General features: G+C 38.0%; 1 protein-coding gene across 1 annotated transcript in view; it reads left to right on the top strand.

The window, feature by feature from the left end:
- ankrd13c (ankyrin repeat domain 13C) overlaps positions 1-24,405 on the top strand; it is a 75,169-nt gene that overhangs the window by 32,405 nt on the left and 18,359 nt on the right. The window contains exons 3-8 of the mRNA XM_048539252.2: positions 10,213-10,317; positions 10,975-11,060; positions 18,190-18,235; positions 18,376-18,442; positions 19,865-20,009; positions 23,890-24,021. Of these exons, the coding sequence (XP_048395209.1) occupies positions 10,213-10,317; positions 10,975-11,060; positions 18,190-18,235; positions 18,376-18,442; positions 19,865-20,009; positions 23,890-24,021 (581 nt within the window). The remainder of the gene's footprint in view (positions 1-10,212; positions 10,318-10,974; positions 11,061-18,189; positions 18,236-18,375; positions 18,443-19,864; positions 20,010-23,889; positions 24,022-24,405) is intronic.

Genomic DNA, 24,405 nt, shown 5'->3' with positions numbered 1-24,405 from the left:
GGGGAAAATGAATCTGACCGCTAACCCTATGTATGCATGTCATAATTTTATGGTCTAATGGAATAGAATGAGTAGAATTAGTTTTACTGTTGCACATACACAGTGAGTGCAGTGAAAGTTTGTGTTGTCACTTATGGTGCCACAAGGTACTAGATATACAGATAACTGCAGATAACCTTACTAGTACAGCTTCTTTAGTTACCTGACCTGAGAAATTAGAGAAATGAAATGCCTAGCATTGCAGAAATAAATTTCCAGAGCACTGGTAATCCAACCCATGCAAAGCTGGCACCTGGCCTCCAGTGCATCCTGGCTTCAGACTGCATTGGGCATCATCTTGAGGACCGTGAGTTTAGGAGATTGCTCCAGACTTAGAATGCAGTGCCAGACTGAGAGGACACTGATGTGGAATCTTGTTGCCCTGCCACACTGGGAGGCTGCTCCATCACCTCTGTGCTGAAGCTGGGAAGAACAACAACAGATGGAGCAGACAAGCTCCAGCTGAAGCGTCTTACTAGGCTGTCATCTTGGATGCTGTCAGTTCTCCCATCAGCCTCTGTCACTCCAGACAAAATGGCCCTAGTTTTTCTAGCCTCTCCTTTATAGTTCATACACCTCTAATCCAGCATCCTAGCAAGCCTCTTCTGCACCCTCTCTAAAACCTCCACATCCTTTCTGTAATGTAGCAACCAGAATTGAATGCAATACTCTATGTTCAGCCTAACCAAAGTTTTATAAAGCTGCAATGTGGCATTCTGACTCTTATACTCAATTCCCTCTCCCAATAAAGATGAGCAGCCATGTGCTGTTTTTACTCCCCTGTTTACTTGCATGGCTACTTTCAGGGAGCTGTGGATTTGGAACCCCAGGATCCCTCTGTACATGAATGCTGTTCAGGGTCCTGCAGTTATCTGTATACTTTTCCTTAATATTTAATCTCTCAAAGTACAGTACCTCACCCTTACCCAGATTAAACCCCATCTGCCATTTCTCTGCCTGTATCTACAACTGATCTACATTCCGCTATATCCTTTTGACAACCTTATAACTCCACTGATCTTTGTATTGCCTGCAAACTTACTAACCCATCCATCCACATTTTACATCCACGTCATTTACATGTAGCAAAAACAGAGGTCCCAGACTAAATCACTGCAGAACGCCTCTGGTCACCACCTTCCAGCAAGGAAAAATAGCCTTCGACCACTACCTTCTGCCTTCTATAGGCATGCCAACTCTGAATCCACATGGCGAAGTCACTATGGACCCCAGCTTGACTTTCTGGATAAGCCTACCATATGGAATCTTGTCAAAAGCGTTAGTAATATCCACAGACAGCATTCACCGCCCAATCCTCATCAATCACCTTTTGTCACTCAAAACTCATTCAAGTTAGCAAGACATGACCTGCCCTGCACAGAGTCATGCTGACTGTCCCTAATCAGGCCATGCTTTTCCAAATGCATGTAAACCCTATCCCTAAGTTGTTGGTTTGCTCGTCGAGCTGGGTGGTTTGAAGCAGAAGTTGTGTCCTCTTACTAGGTGACATCTGTCCTTGGTTTCAATATGCACGTGGGGAAAAACCACACTTTTTAACTGGGACAACGCTATATCATTGGACAAGCCAGACACAGGACAGCCAGGGAAATCTTGGAGGCTAGGCGTTCATCCATGAACTGCAACAAACATATTGAATTAGATCCTATGTACCGACCACTACAATGCCCAGTTGGAACTAGCATTTACTAGAAACAGCAAAAACCAGACCATATAAATTCGAACTGGTATAGGTCAACAGTGCTTCACAGGAAGCTCTGCAGCACTGATGATGTCACATAACAAACATTTTGTCTCCTTACTATCGAACCTCCCAGCTCGGTGAACACACTAATATCTGCAACCAGCACCTGAGCTACAAATCTTCACTCAAATCCTGAACCTATCCCTAAAAATTCAGTTCAGTAGCTTTCCAACCACCAGTGTGAGATTCACTGGTCTATAATTGCCTTGATTATTCTTATTTCCCTTCTTGAACAAGGGAACAACATTAGCTACTTGTCAGTCCTCCAGGACCTCTCCACTGGCTAGCGAGGATACAAAGATCTAGGTCAAAGCCCCAGCAATTTCCTCCCTTGCGTTTCTCAATAACCTGGGGTAGATGGTTTTGCACCCTGGGGATTTAGCCACCTTAATGCTCTTTGAGACCCAACACCACTTCCTCCTTGATCTCAATGTCCTAACATATTAGCATGCACCACACAAATCTTGCTCTGCTTCATATCCTTCTCCTGGGTGAATACTGATACAAAGTTCCCATTTAGGATCACCTTTTCTCCTTGACTGGTCCCACTTTCTCCCTAGTTATCCTCTTCTTTTTTTAACAAATGTATAGAATGCCTTGGGATTGTGTTCAACCTGACTTGCCAAGGTCAATTCATTGACTCTGTCTTGCTCTCCTAATTCTCTGCCTGAGTTCTTTCCAGTTTTCTTTTATACTTCTCACAGGGCCCTGTCTGATTTTAAGCTTTCTTAACTTAACTTAGGTTTTGTTTTTCGGGATGACCAAATTCATGACCTCCCTCAATATCGAACGATCTCTTACCTTCCCATCCTTGTCTTTTCATAGAGTTTAAACAGAACGTGCTAGTCCTGAACACTCATCTGCAGTTCTTTAAACAATTCCCCTGTGTCAAATGTGGAAATGCCTGATAACAGCTGCCCCCAATTAACACTCCCTAGCTCCTGTCTAAATACTGACCTAATTTGCCCCCTTCCAATTTAGCACCTTTCTACCAGGTTTTGATCTTTATACATTCCTGTCTTTAAAACTCCGAGTTGTGATTGCTGTTTCCAAAATGCTCTCCTGCTGAAAGGTCATCCACCTAGCCATGCTCACTAGCCAATACAAGGTCCAGTATGACCCCCCCCCCCCCCCCCCCTCTAGTTACACAACCTGCATACTGTTTCAAGAAACTCTGGGGATGCACTTAAATTATGCCCCATCTAAGCCTCTTGCTCAAGGGATTCCCAGTCAATACTGGGGAGGTTAGTCACCCACTTGACAACTCTGCTGTTATTAAGTCTTTCCATAATCTGCCAATATTTTTATTCCTCAATGCCTTGGCAGATGGAGGGCCTATAGTATAATCCCATCAGTGATTGCGCCCATTTTTTTTTGAGCTCTACCAATATTGCCTCACTGGATGAGCCCTTCTGTATGGTCTGAGTGCAGATGTGACGTCTCATTGATTGGTAATGCAACTCCTCCACCTCTCTTTACCTTCCTGTCTATCTTATCTAAAAACAATGAAACTCTGGGATGTTGAGCAGCTAGTCCTGTCCTTCTCTCAACCAAGTCTCTGTAATGGCCACAGCATCATAGCCCTATGAACTGATCCAGGCTGTAAGCCCATCGGCCTTACCTACAATACTCCTTGCATTTAAAATGAACACACTTCAGCCTGTTATTTCTGTTGTGTTCATTTACCTGTCTTTTCTTTCTGACTTGCTGGTCCTAACATCTTCCTGAATTTTAAGATCATTCCACCAGTGTTTCCTCTTTTTGCATGCATGGTTTTTACATCCTCCTTTGTTCTGACTCTTTGACTTTCTAAAAAGTCAATCTGTTTCAATTGCTATCTGGTTACATTCAAAATCTTAACTTGGTTTTTCTTTTCACAGATGCTGATTTTTCTGTTTCTCTACGTTTGAGGTAGAAATGTGAATTTTTAAAAAATTTATATTTTGGAAGACCCCCAGTTATGACCAAACACAACAGAAAATGTTTGTTTTCTTTTGCGATCTCCTGAGAATAGAATGTACTGTAAGTGCACTTGCTATTTTTTCCCCTGTCCAGAATTTCTTCACCTTTTTTTTTCTTAAATTGGTCATTGGTCACAGCAAGTCTTTCGTTTGCATTTGATAGTGGGAGACAAATCCTTGTTTAAAGCAGCAGGAATACTAAACTTTCAAGTATTCATGTTAAAACATCCATCTTCCAAGCATTACATTTGTTCTCCAGTTTGGAGTGTTCATTGAACTAAAGATAATTATGCTGTCAACTATCTTCTTTTGATGTGGACTATACCTGATGTACCACATCTCCTGGGTTAAATATAAGTATACAACTACTTGCATTTTGCAGATTTGGCAGATAGTTGAAGGAAGAAAAAAATAAATACAACTACTTCCCATCATTTTGTGCAAGGCATTTTTTGGGGTGATTTACATTGAGCTCTTGAAATGATGTTGTCAAACTTATCCGGTATCATCGGCTTGCAACTCAAAAAAGTGGCCTGCAGCACTAAGAACTTATGAAGATAGCTTGATTTTGGTGCAGTTCTATTCTTTTTAAAAAATCTATATTTAAAATGTACATTGGGGTAAACGTCCAGTAAGCAAATGATCTTTTGCATTGTATATTTAGAGATGCAACTCTGTTTGTAAACAGACAAACTTCACTAATTTATCTAAAAATTAATTTTTTTCCTATGATGCCCACTAAAGACTGGAGTTAAATTCTCATTGTTGTGCATATAAGAAGTTGGATTAAAAGTAGTTTGAAATTTTGCGTGGAAATCTTTCAACCTTATTTTGACCCACTTAATTCAGATTCTTTTTGGATGTCAATTTTGCATAATTTTTTTTCACTACTTTGTGCTTTTACCGCTCTGTCTGTCTGACTGAGTATCTAGTATCTTGTTGAATGTATATAGTCATCACGAATGGTAAAACATTTCACCTTTATTTGGAAAATGCCTTCGTGACTTTATAAACATCAATAAATAAAAGTTATGAGGGGCATGGATAGGGTAAATTGACAAGGTCTTTTCCTGTGTGTGTGTCAGATGAGCTGCAAGAGGATGTCATGGCAGCCGGTGCAATTACGCATTTACAAAGTATCTGAATGTGTACGCGAGTAGGAAGGGTTTAGAGGGATACAGAACTAGATTAATTTGGGATGTCTGGTTGGAACGGATGTGTTGGACTGAAAGGTCTGTTTCCATGCTGTACGTCTGACTGCCTACCTTTCCATTATATCCCCCCTTATTTCTTTCTTTTATTTTGGACAAATCATCGTCAGGTCTTCATTGGAAGAGAATGCACCCATGCTCTTCAGAAAACATTTAAAGGTTCCTGACCCGAAGCATCAACTTTGCTGCTCTGCTGCCTGGCCTCCTGTGTTTCTCCAACTCCACATTGTATTGTCTGTGATTCTAGCAACTTGAATTCTTGCTATCTCTGCACTCATGTTCTGTCTTTTGTTTACTGTCACTACCTTTCTTTGCACTAGCTTGTAAACATTATTAAAACTTCGTCATTTCATATCAAGAGCAGGCATAAGACTTTTAGACCCTAACGCCTGATCTGCTACTCACTTAGATCATGGCAAGCTCCAATTATCTGCCTTTTTGACCAATATCCTTTGTTACCCTTTTGGAAGTGTTTGATCTGTCTCTTGAATTTCAATTGACCTAACATCCACAACATTTTGTTGAAAATAGTTATTTCTATATCCCTTGTGTTTTAAAAAGAACTCCAGTTTTCATTCTGAATGGGCTAGCAGTGATTTTAAACTTATGCCGTATTCTGCATTCCCCACCCTGCCCCTCAGTGAAATTTGACTTCAGAATATCTCGTTATGAATCACTTCATTTCAAGTACCTTGATCGTCCCCAAAACCTTTCAAGCCCAAGTTTGCCTTCTACTTTAACCCTAGCTGGTATATTCTTCCTAAGTGCAGTGTCCAAAGCTGAATATGATACACCTGATGGTGATTGACTCAGATTCTGTGCAACTGAGGTGTAACTTCCTGCTGTTGCATTTTATTAGATGCGTTCCACCTGTGTACTAGTTTTTAGTGACCTGTTCTTGGATGCATCCCCCCCCCCCCCCCTTAATATTATCTTTTTAAGAAAAACTGGACACAAAGGTAAAATCAATGTGGATGACCTCATTGTTGTTTATTACCTTCTATCGATTTTAAGGTTTCATTCAAAAACTGACTGTCCCTTTCAAAAAGTTTCTTCCATTTACAAAGCCTGTTGTTCCTCATTAACTTTGGCCTGGTTTGATTTATTTGGCGAGGTGTTTTCAACCTCTTCACTACAATGGGTTTGTCAGGATGTATTGAGTCTTGGTGCCAGGTTTTTAAGAATTTAGTCTAATATTGGTCAGCATTTTGGTTGATGCTGTTTATGTCTCGTCTTGTAATGGAGACCAGGTGTTTCCAGTTCACTCCTTGTACGATTTGGCAATATAGATACTGCAGTTGGTTTTGTTGTTTGTAAGCCAAGGAGGGTTGAATAGCTAGAAATTGGGATTCTGATGGCTATCCAGTTTTTTTCTGTTAGTGCCCTGTTATGTACACAAATTAACACCTGGGTTTGGTGCCTGAAGCTTAATAACTAGAACTTGCTAGGAGTGAGACATGAAGAATGGTCATTTAGCTGAGGTAAAGAGGACAATAGCTATTCATGGATCTGTATCTCCAACTGACGCTTCTGGAAAAGAAGCAAGTTTACCATTTGCATGGATAATATTGTAAACTAACCAGCCTCCATATGTCAGAGGTAGTAGGAAGTGTTGATGCTGGAGAAGCAGCAACAGCAAGGTGTGGAGCTGGATGTACACAAGTCGAGCAGGAAAGCTGACGTTTTGGGTCTGGACCCTTCGGAAATGGGGGAGGGTTAGGGGATTTTGAAATAAAGATGTGGTGTGGGGGGAGGCAGATGGAATGTGGATAAAGGAGCGGACAGGTCAAGGAGGCAGGGATGGAGCCAGTAAAGGTGAATGTAGGTGGGGCTCAACCTGTCTGCTGCTTTATCCACCTTCCATCCACCTCACCCCCCCCCTTTATTTTAGAATCCTCTTCTGCTCCCCCATTTCTGAAGAAGGGTCTAGACTCAACGTCAGCTTTCCTGCTCCTCTGCTGCTTGACCTGCTATGTTTATCTAGCCTCCATATGTTGTTTCTTCACACATTGATGCCTTCATGACAGAAAATGGTTTAGCTTCACAGTATTTAAAAGAAATACATTTCAAACTAAATATTGCCCTCAAGATTTTAAGAGGGAATTAACTTGTATTTTTTCAATTTATTTATGGGATTTGGGCATTGTTGGCTGGGCCAGCAATTACTACTCCTCCCTAGTAGCCTTTTGGGAATATGGAAGTGAACTGTCAGCTTGAACCACACACCATTTATATGGTGTAGGTCCACTGTCAATCCTGTTAGAAATGGAGTTTGAGGATTTTACCTGTCAACAGTGAAAGAATGGTGATCTATTTCAAATTCAAGATGTGTGTACCTTCAAGAGGAACTTGTAAGTGATGGTGTTCCGTTTGTCATTCTAGATGGTAGTAGTTATGGGTTTGCAAGGTTCCTTCTTAGAAGCCTCAGTGAATCTCTACAGTAGATCTTGTAGATGATACACCTTGCTGCTCTGGAGTGTCAACAATAGTGGGAATAAATTTCCCAAAAAATTACCTGTATTGAAACAAAGCAAAATAAAATGCCCCTGACCTGAGCCTTTAGGTTGACAAAATATTCAGAATTTTCCTCTTCACTTGGATTTTATTGAAGCAAAAAAATAGCAACTAATACATGTCGTTAAGATTTTAATGATTGGAAGTTTTTTTTTAAAATTCAAGGTCCCCGAAAGTATACAGAACAGTTGAACACCTTTCTGAAAATGCAGTTGTCACCACTAATACTGCCATAGCTATTGGCAACCATTTACATTTGAGTCTGTTACTCAGGCTGTATTGAGTTGGATTAATGCTTTTTTGGCTTTAGCTGATGGATGCATGCATCATTAAATTACATAGAATACCAAAATGCTTATGCCTTCCACACAGCATGCAAAACACTCTTTCTTGCTGAGCAGATGCAATTGGAGTCTGAGTAATAGAAAAATTTCCCAGACAAGAGAGAGTAAAAGCTGAATTAATATAGGGCCACCAAAATTGTAAATGACGTAAATGTTGAGGTTCTTCTTTTTTTATGCTTGTTTTCTGACTACTGTTCCAGAAGTGATAGGCTAACAAAAAGAACTAAAATTCCAGTTTTGTTTGGACCATGCCATACAACTTGAGTTTTAAAGGCAACTTTTTTGTTTTTCATTTTCAGAGTTTATTACCAGAACAGCGAAGAGTATAATCTTGGACTAAGCATGCATTAAATTGTCAGTACTCTAGAAACATTACACATCCTCCCCCTCCCTGCCTCAATGAATCTTCAAAAGTAAAAATGATCAGTTGGGAATTATCTTGTCAGCTATTTCATATCAGACTCTGAAATTGTTTGTACTAATGGAAATAACCATTCCATGATTCATTTGATATTAAACCTATCTGACCATTTAGAATGGATTGTATTATTACATCTTTTTCCTCAAGTATTTTATGTTCCCTTGCTTTGCCATCCTTTTTCTTCTGGTTTAGAACATAGAACAATACAGCTTGATGTTGAGACCATGATAAACAATGCATGTTAACTTTAAGGTGCTGAGAATACTCACAATTTAAGCTGTGTTGCATTGTTCATTTTTTTTCAAAAATGAAAGCATAAACTGCACTAACATGTAATTTGTCATTTGCTGAACTTCCCAATCACTTGTTTTTGATAGAGAATTGCAACATATCTTCATTACAAAAACGAGATCTTGAGACCTGGCCAACCTGTGTCTACGTTTATACTCCAAATGAGCTTTATCCAATGTGTCATTGCTGTTTGAATGGAATTGCCACTCTCAAAATCCATTTTCTCAGTGGTTACTGTTTCTTTTAAAAAAACCTTTGCATTATGTTCCAACGTTAAACCTTCAGTACAGGCTACTTTCAACAGTGTATAGATCAAATTCTGTGCACAGTAGAAGTATTGTTTTCTTAAAAAAATTCCCCAGTAGTTCACTGCCTTCAGAGTTTTTTTCCCCATGCCTTTATTATAAATATATAAAATAGAAGAACCAGGAAAAGTTATTAGCAATGTGAAAATTGGCATTTTTCTGAATTATGTCAAAAACTAAATTCTGCAGAAATTATTCTGAATGCCTAAATAATTGACTGATCAGTCTCTTTGTTTAGTTTCTGGCATTCAAATTAACAGCTAGCAAAATGCCAAAGATTAGTTGTATATTTGTTTACGACATTGCCATTAATAAGTATATTTATATCATCAAAAGTTTAAAATGAATTGCATTCCAATCAACTGGTTGTGAATTATACCTGTAGAACACCTTGTTCAGTACAAAAAGGTACAAAATAAGTATTTTTTTAAAAAAAGTGTTGAATTTGTAATTATTTGTGTAGGGGGGCAAGCTTCGGTTTCATTGTTCATGTCTGCAGTTGGTTGATGCATGGATCAGATTGTTCAGTTGTTACTTAATACAAAGATCTTCTGGAGTCTTGGAGGATTCCCTCATTAAATACAAAACAGTCTGTTTCTGCAGATATGGAACGATTCTGTAACTTTTCTAAAATCTGTGGGGTTAGGAAAAGTCTGTCTCTGCAAATCTGAAATAAAATTAGGCCATTGTTTTGTTTCAAATTTAAGCACCAGCGAACACCAACCAGTAAAGTGAGTTCTGTTCCTTCAAAGTTTTACAACCAACTGATTTTGCTACCACAGTCTCTTCTCTTTACCACAAAAAGGCTTTTTGGGGTTTAACGTGACCACGTAGTTGCCCTTCAAATGCCAAAGTCAGCTTTGTCTAATAATTCGGCTCTGAGAATCACTGATCCAATCTGTCCAGGCACATCAATTCTGTTTGATATCCTGTTGTTACAATGAAGCGGCTTGTAACATGTTTCTATGCAACAAGAATTAAATGGAAAATATAAACTGGTCTGCCCTTGTCTCTAAGGCTGATGACTGTAGTGCCTTTACCAACTAAACATTTGATTTGCAATTCTTGACTTAAATGGTAATGCACGTTTTCAAGAGACCATTGTTGAGGCACGGCTGTAGTATTGCTCGTAGGTTCGTTATTAAACATCTGTTTCCCTTTTTACTCCATGGACTTTTACACCATCAAACAGTTGGTTGTGAAATAGTTGAAATTCCCATTACTAATTTAGCAATCAAATAAATAAAAACTTCTTGTGATAGACTTTAACAAGACTTCCATTACATTCTTGCCACATGAAATTAATTTGAAGCTGGCAGTCTTGACTAACTGTACTTGATCTATGCATTTTTTTTTAATTGCAGAGTGTGCCCACTTACTACTTGCTCACAACGCTGTAGTAAAGGTGAAAAACGCTCAGGGATGGAGTCCACTGGCAGAAGCCATCAGCTATGGAGACCGACAAATGAGTAAGACAATCAGCTGTCTCAGTTGTTTAAATTTGGAGTAAACAAAGGTGAATTATTATACCAGTTGTTCACTCCTTCAGACTCTCACTTTCATTTTATCACCACTTTGGTGTCACCTGCAGAAAAGTGGAATTTTTTTTCTGGAAAAGTCATGGATCAACTATGATGTAAAGTTGAACATAAATTGAGTGTGGACATCAAATAAAGTAATTTAAGGGGGAAAAAACTACAGTAAAGATTGAAGTGGATGCTGGCACACTTGCCATGAGTATATAAGTCTACATGAAATATGATCGAGGGTAGCTGCAATATCAAAAATTTCAGATGTAGTGGCTGTCTCCAGGATGCAGAACAGATGATGTGAAAACTTTGCTTGAACTGGCTGAAATAGTCTTTAATCGTGCTTGATCTTTGTGACTTACATGCCACTTTTATAGTTTGATCCAGAGAGACTGGCAAATGGTGACTGTTGACAGTTGACAGTTATTTGTGAAAAATATGGATGGTTTATAAATGGTGAAACTGTATGAATTCTGTTCCTGTTGTATCACTGAATTATAATAGAAGGAACTGAACCAGGAAACCTCTGAAAAGCATTATTTTCAGTGAGATTTGCTTAAGGGCTATTGAAGTATTTCTTTTCTGTTTTATTTCTAGTCACAGCTTTGTTACGAAAACTTAAACAACAATCAAGAGAAAATGTAGAGGAAAAACGACCTCGATTACTGAAAGCTCTGAAAGAAGTAAGCTTGAAATTTTGTGGTTTTTTTTATTTGATATGTTGGAGTGATAATTTAAAAGTTCTATGTCACTATCCTTCAGAACTTGATTCTAATGTCATGATCAAGTTTAAGCAGGGGGTAAGAGATAACAAAGTGTAGAGCTGGATGAACACAGAGGCCATCAGAGGAGCAGGAAGGCTCAGGTTTCAGGCCTAGACCCAGCAGCCTTCCTGCTGCTTGGCCTGCTGTGTTTGTCCAGCTCTACACCTTGTTACCTCCAGATTCTCCAGGATCTGCAGTTCCTACTGTCTCTTAAGCAGGGGTAACTTTTTTTCCTCCAGAGAAAGGGTAAAGGAGAAATGTTTGAGAATTGTTCTAGTCTATTGTGTACCCCAGTGTTTATTTTGCATTGTGGCTTGACATTTTTTGTCCTTTTTTTTTTCTTTTGAACATATTTCTGTACCTTCCTCCTCCTCCCCCCCCCCCCCCCCAACTCTTTTCGTGTCACTTGTAACAATAAAAGTTTTTGTAGTAAGCACTGAATTGTTGAACTATTTAATACCGAGGCTTGGAAACAGTGGATGTGGAGAAGAGTGTGTGGGAGATAGATTTAGTGAGGGGATCAAAGATTACAGGGCAAAGGTGGGAGAATAGAGCTGGAAATATCAGTCAAAATCAAATGGCTGACAAGTCTAATTCTGTTTCAATATCTTATGATCTTAAGGTTTTTTGTATTATTAAAAATTGATTTTCATTATTTTCATAATTACTAGATGCTTATTAACAATTTTTTTCCAGTTTGTCGTCCTTGCTAATAACAGTACGTTAATTCAAAAATGTAACTGTTACCAACAGTTAAGTTGATACCTAACCCATCAATGAACAAGTTTTATGTTTCAAGCACCAAGCCAAAAAGAAAAAAGGCAAAAATTAACTTGATACAGCCTTGTCTTCCACGTGGAGAAGGAAGTTTGGAAGTGTTGAGTCAATAATAATACTTTGTTTCCTTGCGAGTCAACTGAAATGCCTTCTGTTGTATGAATCCTCTATTTGATACCAAGTTAGCATTTTTAGTAGCTCAACAACCAGATATTAAAGTAATAATGCTCAGTGTATGGTAGTTTAAAATCCATTTGTGATCTGAGATATATTGCGCTAAATTAGATGTGAAGTTGCTGTTATGATCCTTCTAGGGATGGTCAACATCTTACAATGAAATCCAAACACCCAAAAGTTAATCGACAGACCGACATCAAAAATTTTGCATGTCTTGACAAAATTTAACTTCACTTCCTTTTTAATAATCTTAAATAAAAGGAGAATTATTTTTCAATAAGATTTGTGCTATAAACCTAGTTCTGCTTTATACTCCCCCACCAAAATCACTTGCTGCAAGAAGTTTACTTGTTATGAAATCTTTGATATTCACTCACCTTTTCCTGAAACAGACCCAAAAGATTTGTCACAGCATATTAGAATTTGCTTAAATTTTCCTTGGTAGTCCATTTCTTCCTCTGAGGTAGGATTCTAAGCAGAGGTTTCAGTTTTTTTTCTGGCTACATGACCCTGCAATGGTTCTTTCACCAATCTTAACTGTCAAGTCTTCAGCTTTTAGTCCTGGCTTACCCAGCCTGCTTCCGTAGCTTGCAAAGTGTTGTAAAAAGACTGCAACTATTCGAGGTGAACTGTGTTCTGTCATAAAACACTTCTAAGGACCACTGGAGATTTCCTGTTGCAGCTACAAGCTAGAACACATTTGTCCAATTGCTTTCCTGTCTCTAAATCCAAACTGCTGCTGTCAGCAAAAATGCAGATAAATTAAACAAAAGAAACTTACTAATTCATCCTGCATCACACTTTTTCAATAGCAAGATTTCATAATTCCAACAAATGCAAGCAAGCTATCTTGGCTTTTTAATTTAAGTATTTGATTATGTAATTCATATGAATATATTGCTAATCATTTTACAATCCTTTCTTCACTCTCTGGGTCCATTATTAGGTTGGAGAGTGATCATTCTTTGTTCACATTTTTCATCACCAGCAACTGATTTTGCCTGTCAAACATAGGTTAGTTATTAAGTGTAATAAACCCAGATTTGTTTGAAGTTCTGAAGGAGGGTCAGAGGACTGTTAACATCATTAATTCTGCCCTCTGTCCACAGCTGACTTTTTCCAAAAGGCTGTGTCTCTCAGACTTGTTTGAGTGACATTTACATGAGAATTATTTCTCAGCTTCTCCATCAGATGCTCCCAGTTTCTGATGTTACAATTTTAATTCATAAAACTAGGTTGTCATCTAAAACATACGAATAACAAAGAGGATGTTTCTGGTTTTGCATTTTACTGAATACATCATAGCAAAAGTACAGGTATTATTCCTTGTGGTCTTATAAAATTTAAAAAAGTTTCTTAAAGAAGAATCAAATAGGAGCAAAAATAAATTAGTAAGAAAATGTTGTATATTAGTCACAACTAATTCTCCAAATATAAATTCCATAATGTTGAAGATTATAATTTCCTAATACTTGCTATTCATCTAGAAACGGAGCAAGAAACACTAACTTTCAAGCCTGTGTTCTGAAGGAGAGTCATATTGAACTTGAAACGTTAACTCTTTCACCACTGCTGCTGCCAAATCTGCTGAGGTTCTCTACTTCATTCTAACAAAGCCAAGCCAGCTGCTTCTCTTGCTTTCAAATATAACAGCTGGCAGCTGGGTCTCATTTAGACTGAATCTGGTTGACATGCATCCAGATCAGGTGGATTTAGGTCAGGTCAGAACTATTACATATGAACATCTGAATTAAGAGCACTAGTCTAGCAGTGATTAGGAGGCGTTTAGCCTCTTTGTCTTGTCCTGCCTTGCCATTTCATAAGATTATAACTAATCAGATAGTGCTTCAACTCTACTTTCCTGTATACGCTGTAACCTTTGACTCTTTTGTTCAGGTGGCAGTTTGTCCTACCTTTTTAAATATTGACATCAACCTCCAGTACTTTCTTTGTGGAGAGAATTCCACATACTTGAGACACTGAAAAAGCATGTCCCCTCGTCCCTATCATAAAAGGAGACCCTTCTATTTTTGGGGTGATGTGAAGTCTGTTGCTAGGACAGTCTTGATTTTTCTCATTTAAATGTAGTGTCTGGACAATTTCATAAGTTCACATGCAGCAATTGTCAGCTGTCCTCTGTTTCCCACACTGAATTTATATGTGGCAGAAGAGACTGAGGGGTTTCATTCCATTTTTCCTGTAAATACCCCTCGCATTATTGTCTGTAGCATGCAGTGGAATGCATCTAACCCCCACCATTTCCTTGACATCTCAATGGGAGATGTAACTACTTTTTGTTATTGATTGCTCGTTTGATGCCTTTGAAGTGATTTCTGAAACAAGGCTGCCAACCCTGGACATATTCCAGATTTTATCTCTCAACCTCTTCCTTTGACATCTCCTCCCCAAACTCCTGGTCATGATTATCCAGTATATTAATCGTTGTGGAGCCCAGCTTTCCAAAACATTTCAATGTGTTGCAGTTTTGACTTCTGAAAATCTCTAGTTAGCCAATTTTAGTTTCTAAACTTAGCAAAACTGGGTGATGGCTTGTGAAGCTCAGGATGTTTGGCCCATCAAGAGGGCATAATCTGGTGTTGATTGCTTTGTAGAGCCAGAGATTTTACAGGCCATGATGGAAGTGTTTTTCAAATAGAATTGCTATTTGCATACACAATTCTATTAGAACTAATGTTGGCCAAATTTAAAAATAAGGTTTTGGCTATTAATATTACTTGGAAATGTCACATTTAGACATCTGTGTGGGTAGCCTTTGCCATAGTGTTAAAATGATTCCTGAATATGTTCTTGTGTTGTAGTCATTTATTCATTGTTATATTAAGTAACTTGAGCAGGTGCCTTTATGATACTTCCTATTTTACTGGATTACTCAAAACTGATTCCTGCTTCACTTAACTTGCCACCATCAAAGTTAGTTCTACAGTCTCTTACACATCTTTAGTTTAAAATTCTTTTAAGGAAGCATTTTCTTCCTTTTTTCAGTTTTTGTCCTGCATAGTTCCTTATCTATTTCCAGATTTTACCTTAAGTTTTCATCATTTCAAGCTTTGACAAGCAACTATTCCTGTGGAATGTTTTGCAAAGTCTGTTTCTGTTTTTTCTCCCTCAATTTCTCTTTCCTGTCTGTCACTATTTTTGACTTCTCCCTAATTTGTTTGTCACACTTAATGGAATTTGTACAACAATGCAGGTGGGTTGTGACAAACAGCTGATATTCAAACAAACCATGCGTTTAGCAATGCTGAAATTTGGCGTCATTGTTGTTCTTCAGATGACAGTTGTGAAACCAGATCATTACTGAGGCCTAATGAAATAGGCACAGTATAGAACAAGGCTAGTCAAAGAAGACAATTCTGTCACCACTTTTGGCATGATATACCAAAGTGATTACAATGACAAAAAAACCTGTTATTATTTTAAACTATTTGGATGAAATTTTAGGAAGCGTGGTTAGCATGTTTGCAGGTGACACCAAAGCTGGTAGTATAGTTGACAATGAAGAAAGTCACCTAAGATTACAAAGGGATCTTGATCAGTTGGGACCATGGGCTGTGTGGTGATAGATGGAGTTTAATTTGGACAAACGCAAGGTGTTGCATTAGGAAAATGAACTAGCGTGGGTTTTGTACTGTTAATGGTAGGGCCCCAGGAGTGGTGTTGAACAGAGACCTCTAGGGGTTCAGATACATAATTCTTTTAAAAGTTGAATCAGGGTTGGTTTGATTTGATAAATCGTCATGTGTATTTTACAAAATACAGTGGAAAGTGTTGTATAGTGTCTCCACTCTCCAATGACTATTAAAATATAGACATGTAGACCAAAATATGAAAATATAAAGGCAGAAAAACAAAATAAAGCAAATGTCCAACTTTACAATCCTCAAGCACGGTGCCATGGGCTTGGTGGCCTGGCACAAGCCTCTTTGTCATGCTGCCATCACTGGAACAAAATTCACCCGTCTTTGGCATCATCTTGCCCCCACTGATGCCCCTGCCATCGAGCCCTTGATGGTGTTCAACAATGCCGATGCTGCTGGCAGCCCAGACTCTCTTCTGCCTCCGTGAGTCTGGTTCAGGCCCACGTTGATGCAGCCACCTTTTAATGCTGCAAAGTCTCATATGGGCCTGTGCACACCACCACCCTCCATGAGTCTGCGTTGGATATTGCTGGAAATACAAATTCTCTTTTGCCGCTGCCTCGGTCCAGCCTAGCTGTGCCTGTTTGGGTGAATCCAAGCTGATGTCATTGCTATGACTGAGCTCTTCAACAAAACGTAAGTAAACTAAAAGACGGTGGGGGAAGATGGGAAAGAGAAATGAACAAAAAGCAAGTTGGACAGAGCAGACAAGCCCTGGGCTCAGAAGCCCTATTCTCCTGTCATGCTGGAAGTAGTAGAACGGTAGATAAGGTGCTTGCCTTCATAGCTCAGACCATTGAGGTGAGTATAAGAGTTGGGGTGTCCTGTTGTGATTATACAGGACGTTGGTGAGGCCACTGTACCCTGCTATAGGAAGAATATTATTAAATTGGAGAGTGCAAAAAAGACTCAAAACAATGTTTATAGGACTGGAGGGTTTGAGTTATAAGGAAAGGCTGGATAGGCTTGGACTTCTTCCCCAGAGTATAGGAGGTTGAGTGATGACCTTTGTAGAAGTTTATAAAAACATGAGGAGCATAGATAAGGTGAATAGCAAAGGCCCTTTCCCTAGCATAGGGGGATTCAAAGCTAGAGGACATATTTTTAAGGTAAGAGAGGAAAGACTTGAAAGGGACCTTCGACTTTTTCACTTGGGTGGTTCGTGTGTGGAATGAACTGCCAGAGGAAGTGGTAGATGTATGTAGAGTTGCGACATTTGGACAAGTAGATGAATAGGAAAGGTTTAGAGGAAAATCAGCCAAATGTAGACAAGTGGGATGAGTTTTTAGTTTTGGTGGGTTGTGGGGAAATGGTGAGCATAGACAAATTGGACCAAAGGGTCCGTTTCTGTACTGTATGACTCTGACTCTGACTCTACGTTAGAGGATACTACATAAGTAATGAAAAGTGCAAAAAGTGTGTTGGATCAGGGTCTAGTGATGACAAAGGCACTTTATTTCTAAAAAGACAATTCTCCTGTCACCTGTAGTTCTTCAAGCTCCCTTTTTATTTTTTTGAGAGAGATCTGGTTTCAACCATTAGGTATAGGAAGCTGTTGCTTCATACGTACTATATGTATACCGTGAGTGTTAAACACCACAATCGACTCTCCTTTTGGTCATCTGTTCTAAGAGCTCAGCTTTTACAACCTGACAGTGCTTCTCATATACCGGAGTCCTGGAACCATTTTTTTTGTCAGCTTATTTTTATATAATCTCCAAATTCTTCTCATTCTTGCTAAAGTGTCTCTCTTCATCTCTGTACTATCTTATGCAGGTTTAATATACCTGCCTGGCTTTTCTATATCTCTGGACTGCTTTTATAACCTGTCCAGCCATTTACAAACTCTTTTGCCGAATGCTTCCCCAAGCGTGCTCGCTCTTGTAATGAAAGCAGACAATGCTGGAGCAAGTCAGCTGGTCTGGCAGCATCTGTGGCAGAGAAATGGTTAATATTGAGTCCAATATGTTTGGGAACTAAAGAAGAGCCATTGGACTGAGATGCTGTGAGACCTGCTGAGTTTCTCCAGCACTTGTTTTTCATTTTGAATCTCCAGTACTTTACTCTTCTGTTCTTGTATCTTTTTGCTCTTTCTAATTTTAATAAAAATTACTTCTCTGTTGAATTTCATCTTTGTTTCCTTCAGTCTACTTTTGTCTTCAAGATTTCCCACTGGTAGTATACTTACAAGCATCTTTTGAGGGTAAACCTAATTGATTATAGTTCTTCAGGCCTCTTTCTGAGCTGTGTGTACATTGTTGCAGTAGTTGGAGACTGATTTGAATTGTCAGGTGTTATTGGTCAATTCTTAAGTAAATTGAGATAAAAGGTTATCTGCCACTGTAAAAGTCCTATACCTGTATATAAGTTATTAAAGTGGAATTAATGTTCCCTTTTGAAAAGCTAACTTTTTTTATTTATCTTTTATTTGTTAGCTTGGGGATTTTTACTTAGAACTTCACTGGGATTTTCAAAGCTGGGGTAAGCGTTGATTGTCATGTTCTTTTAACTTTTCTATGCAGTTGTAATCTTCAATTACTGTGGAATTTTCAAATATTAATTTTTAAATCATTGTAACAACAAAGTTGTATTCATCACTTTTTTTTCTTTTTTTATTACAGTGCCTTTACTTTCCAGAATTCTGCCTTCAGACGCATGTAAAATTTATAAACAGGGTATAAACATCAGGTAACGTGATTTCAATCCTATTATTATTCTTCAGATGTAAACATCAATTACTGAGGGAGCAAATGGGCAAAACCCCATATGTTAGAGGATTAATATCCCTCCCATTGTCAACTTTTACTGCAAATAAGTTTTTGAATTCATTTTGAAAAATCTGTAGAATTAGTTTTCTAAAATGACATAATTTTAACACCTCCTCTAGTTTGATAGTTAATTAACATAATCACCAGTGCCCATGAGTCTCTTGCAATTGACCTGTTTAACTCAATTTACAAAAATATGCTTTTCGAAATTCATTAAATAGTTGTGTTACAGACTGGACCCGACCAAACCCCCTCAAAATATTCAGAAGGTAGCCTAGACCCTGACTTTCTTATTTTACTTGTAAATACATCGTGTTGCTTCTAGATGCAATTTGATTGGTCAACCTACCAGATTTAAGGCAAAATACAAGTTATTCAAACACTATAGTTAAAATGCAACTAAGGACAGGATGAATTGGAATAACAACTCAATTGGAAAACTTAATAGATTAATACAGTAACTCTTATTTATTAATTGTCCTAAAATAGTAGCATCCCATAAAACACATGTTGGCCAAAGACAGATTTAGAAAACAGATTGTATCACATGAGATTCTCGTAGCAAGCAGAGAACCCTCAGCTTTTGGCTATAACCGAGAGGGAAAGAATTGCTTTCACTTCAAGACCCCTATGGCAACTGCTGAAAGCTGAACGTTTTTTTAAAAAAAGACTGGTTCTGTAAGCTGGGAGGTTGACCATACGTGTTTAGGCTGCTTCTGTTGTTCCAACTGGCTGCCTTTTTTTTAAATAAAAAAGACTTCACAGGTTGTCTCCCAATTTCTTTTTCAAAACAAAAGGACAGAGCGTGCCTCTTAGAGCCACAGTATTGTCACAGTTGTCAGCATTTCTGATTTTAGTTTACAAATCATAATCACTTCACCCACCTGCTGTCATCTGAAAGCATCCATCTTCAAGGGTCTTTAACTGAATCAAAAATAAGCCAGCTTATTGAAACTGACTGGGGCTTCACATTTTAACAGGTTCCAATGCAGTTAAATCATTGCAGTAGACTGATATTATCCACTTATGTAATCTATTGAGAGTTGTATCAATTTTAAGATAGCATGACACCCCCCCATTAAACAAATACAGCATAGATTATATGCCCCATTTTATTGATGATCACTAACTTTCTAGTGTTTTAATAAAGAAAATTGTCATTTTAAATTTTGTTAGCAACGGGTTTGAGTTCGGTTTTTATCATTCACAAATGATGCAAAAAAAATTTAGTTGTCCAGTGAAACATCTCCATCAAAGATTATGTAATGCAAAAGATTCTCCAATTTCACAGTAATATTTAACGTGAACTATAAACTGCTGTGCAATTAACATGTATTTTCAGGCTTGACACAACTCTAATAGACTTCACAGATATGAAATGTCAACGTGGAGATTTGAGCTTCATATTCAATGGTGATGCAATCCCCTCTGAATCTTTCATAGTATTAGACAATGAGCAGAAAGTTTATCAGCGAATACATCATGAGGTATGTTTTGTGCTGTTAACAGCAGCCGCAAACTGAAGTTAATTGTAGTAAGAGCACTTATTTATATACACCTCTGTAAAAAGGATGTGGAATTTTTTTGTGCATCTATTTTCTTTAGTACATAAGTGGAAATGTTTAATGGTAGCTCATACAATTAGCATTCTCCCTACAATTTGCATGCTTATTCATCTGCAAACATAAAGTACGGGGATTATGTAATATGTGGTTCTTTTTTAAAGTCTATTTCACTTAAGCAAAGGAGCTGTTTATTCATACTATACAGTATTGCGTAGAATTAATAACACTTGACATCAAGTTGTTTGTGTTTTGTCACTGCAGCTCCTACATTGAGTTAAACTGAAGCTTTTCACTGTTACTGACCTCATTCCTGATTTTACCACACTTCAAATGCATGGAATTTGCAATTAGAAACAAATCTAAAATAAAACATGTAATGTGGTCAAATTAGTAGAAATATTTTAATTGGAATTTAAAACTTCAAATTCTCAAATATATTTTGGAAATAAACAAATTGATAAATTTTATAGGAGTAAAGTTGCAGGGAAATTATTAAAATACCATTCTGCCAGACCACTTGTAATGAGGAACTGTGACTATTCTATGATAGACAATACCAAAAACAATATTGGCTGAGAAGAGGAACAACTTTTTCGGAGTGTGTTTGGGAGAATTTTTCTTGATCTTTGTATTTCTGACCCATCTTGGTGGATCTAGTTCTGGGAATGAGAGAGATCAGATCAGATGTCAGTAGGGAAACATCCAGGGAACATAGTACTACAAATGTTTAGTTTGGCTGTGGAAACAGGCATTGGGCAGTGTAGAACTTAATTGGGAAGGGGCCAGTTTCAGTTGGGTGAGAATAAATCTTCCCCAGACGTGAAATCAAAAGTTAGCAAGCAAAACTGTGACAAAACACTGGGCTGTCTTTTATAAAGAGGCAATATTTTAGGTAAAGTCAAGGCTTTTTAAAAAAAAAATCCAACCAGGGAAAGCTAGGGCAGCCAAAGCCAGAGCAGTCTTGAACGCCCCAAAAAGGGGAGCACGGTGATACAGAAAAAGGAGCATATTACTAATGTAAAGTTGAATTTAAATAAGTGAGAATGAAGCTGAATATAAAACTTCAGCTGAAAAGTGGAAAAGATTTATAAGGATGAGGGGAAAATTCTGGGAATAGATTCTCTTTCCCTTAGCTAGCATTCTTACAAAACCCAAATAATAATAAACCTTAAAGGGGTGATGCTAATCTGGGATAGCAAAGAGACCTAACATAGCAGAGGGATGAAAAGAGAATGCTGGAAAACTCGGTAGGTTTTGCAGCATCTGTGGAGAAAGAAACTGACCTAAATGTTTTGGATCTTGTATGATGAATCTTTGGAACAGTTGAGGATAATTTTATTGATTTTTTTTTTGTGTACGTGAACTTTAAAAAGTTATTTGATAAAGTGCCATCATATTAACTTTGCTGGCAAGTCGAAGCTCCCTTGGGGCTGGGGAGGGAAAATTTTAAAAAGGCAAATAACATTATGGATACAGCGTAGCCCAAGTGACACAAATCATACAAGTTATAAACTGTTCTTTGACCAACTGAAGGTCAGTCAGCATACTGTGGCATTCTTTTGAATACTGGTACTAGGATTACTGCTTTTCTTGATCAGTGGCCATGACCTAGACTTGCGTGTGGGGCAGTATGTTAGAACTTTGCAGATGACATAATTTAAATGTATTGTGAGCTATGAGGAATATACTTTTCTTGAAGACTGAGAGGCTGATGGAAAGGGCAGACAAGTGACAGATGAAATTTCACATGGAGAAGTGTGACAATGTATTTTAGTAGGAAAAACAAAGTGAGGGATTGTGAAATAAAATACTCTTCTGAAAGGTTACAGAGGAACAGGCCTGGGGATGTGTGCATAAGTCACTAAAGGTGGTAAGATGGGTTGAGAAAGTATTTATAAAGGAAAATAGGATTCTGGGCTTCTTAGCGTTTAAAGCATGGAAATTATAATGGCTCTTAATGAAGTCTGGTTGTGGAAACAGTACTGTAGGGAGGTCAGAAGATTTATAAGAATGGCAGCATGGATGGATTGCGGAAGCTTTGGAATTTTCAAAGCAACAAGATTTAAGAGATGCTTTAAGATGTTTCAATCATGAGATATTTAGAACAGTGGGTTGAAAGTTAGCTAATTTTATGGGAAATGAAAAAAGAATCAAAGCTGATGAAACATTGCCTCCACTAGCTGCTGCTTAATATCTGGCATACGCTGCCTGATTTATAATGAAGACTGAATCCAGTTGTTTATTTCAAAAGGATAATATGTAGAATTATAAAAAGTATATGATCCAAAAAGTCCATGCTTATTTTGAATTTGAGTCACTCTCTTCTCCTCTCAATCTATCGTCTCGACTCTTGCTTTCACCCTCCTTTTCTCCTCTGCTGGCCTGTTGTGTGCTTAAATGCATATGTAATGTGTGCTTCCACTGCTCCCCTGCGATAGCAAGTTTTTTTTTGCCACTTTTTTTGGGTGAAAATGTTCCTTCTGTGTTTGTTCATGGTCACTTTCCATCTTAGCCCTCTGTTTATGCTGTTCGCCACAAGTGGAAATGTTTGTATTGACCATTTTTATTAAAACGCTTGAATCCCTAATCTGTATTAGGTCATCCCCTCTGCTTTTTTTTTTTCAAAAGACACCCAGCATATAATGGCCTTGGTCACACTTTTTAAAAATGATTTGCTGTATTTGTGCTCTGACACCTTGTTTCTTAATCTCACCTTCCGAGCAATGAGTGACCACCTTATTATTCTTACAATGCCATACTTGCTCATATCGATCTTTGAACTTCATTAGCCAATTAATTGTTCATTTTTTGAAGTTTATCTATGTCCTTGTGCAATTTGAAGTCGTTCTTGCATCCTTGCTAATTAGTTGCTATCCATAAATTTTGAACTCTTTTAATTCCCAGTTCTTTATGTAAACAAAGCGGTATGATATCCTTACACTCCGCTCCCTTTCTCTGCTTTGTAGCCAGTTGGAAACCCATTCTTCTGTTGGCCCCAAATTCTGCATTCTTGACCTTTTTGGATATTTTCTAATCTACATGTTCAGATGTGCTATGATGCATCTGAGAAAGGTGGGACTTGGACCCACTCTGGTCCAGACAGACACGAAACTTTTAATGGCTCGGAACTGAGTGTTACCAACTAAGCCACAGCTGACACTTTGACCCTTTTTTTTGTCTCTATCCTTTCGTACTAAATCTATTCAGCATGTTACTGAAGGTCTTTGGAAAATCCAAACAAATAGCACCTGCTTGTTATCATTATCAAATCTGTTTACTTGAAGAAAGACATCAAGGTTGGACAAGCATGATATTTATTTTTGAAATTTACCAACTTGCTAGATGTTTCTCCTATCCTTTGCTTCAGTATGATTCCATTTTTCCGAACCACCTAAGGTGAGTGTGTTGTAGGGTTATGGAGAAATGTTGGGATAATGGATCCAGCTGAGTTGATTTTAGAGACCTTGCCTAATTCAACAGGCTAAATGACCTCCTGTGAGGAGGACACCAGCAGAGGAGAAAAAGAGGGTGAAAGAACGAGTTGAGACGATAGATTGAGAGGAGAAAGGAGAGTCTCAAATTCAAAATAAGCATGGACTTTATGGATTATATACCTTTTATAATCCTACATATTATCCTTTTGAAATACACAACTGAATTCAGACTTCATTCTAATTAGTATGTTTTTTCCTGATTATATAGCATGTGTTATTGCCAAAATGCTGATGTTCACTTTCAACCTTCTATATTTTGGTCATCTGCATTTCTGTCCCTTGTTTCATACACTAATAATTCTTTTCAGGAATCAGAGATGGAAACTGAAGAGGAGGTAGATATTTTGATGAGTAGCGACATTTATTCAGCGACGTTATCTACAAAATCCATTACCTTTACACGTGCGCAGACAGGCTGGCTTTTCCGTGAGGATAAAACGGTATGATAGCTTCTGTCTGTAATTGCTAATTTTCATTAGATATGTGGTCCATAATGTATAAATTAGGTTTTCCACGTCTTCAGCTTTGAGAAGTGCAGTGCTTGGCAGGATTCCCCCTCATAACAATAAGCAGTGATCTTTCAAATGCCTTGCATTTCATCGCTGAGAGGAAGAGCAGTTCTGCTCTTCATAAAGCCATTTGATGGGTGCCTGTTTATGGGAAATTTAAAAAGGAAAAAAATCACTACAAACAAGTTAATTGTCACTTTATTGCTAGTTAAAATTGGTCCTAGAGAACATTAACCTTAGACCATTAGGACAAGGAATAGGAAATTCGGTCTGTCAGTCCTGCTATGTCACTTGAGACAATCATGGCCGATCTCA

The sequence above is a fragment of the Stegostoma tigrinum genome, chromosome 8 (genome assembly GCF_030684315.1).
Source record: "Stegostoma tigrinum isolate sSteTig4 chromosome 8, sSteTig4.hap1, whole genome shotgun sequence".
NCBI classification, from domain to species: Eukaryota; Metazoa; Chordata; class Chondrichthyes; order Orectolobiformes; family Stegostomatidae; genus Stegostoma; species Stegostoma tigrinum.
This window is presented reverse-complemented; position numbering and strand designations above follow the sequence as displayed.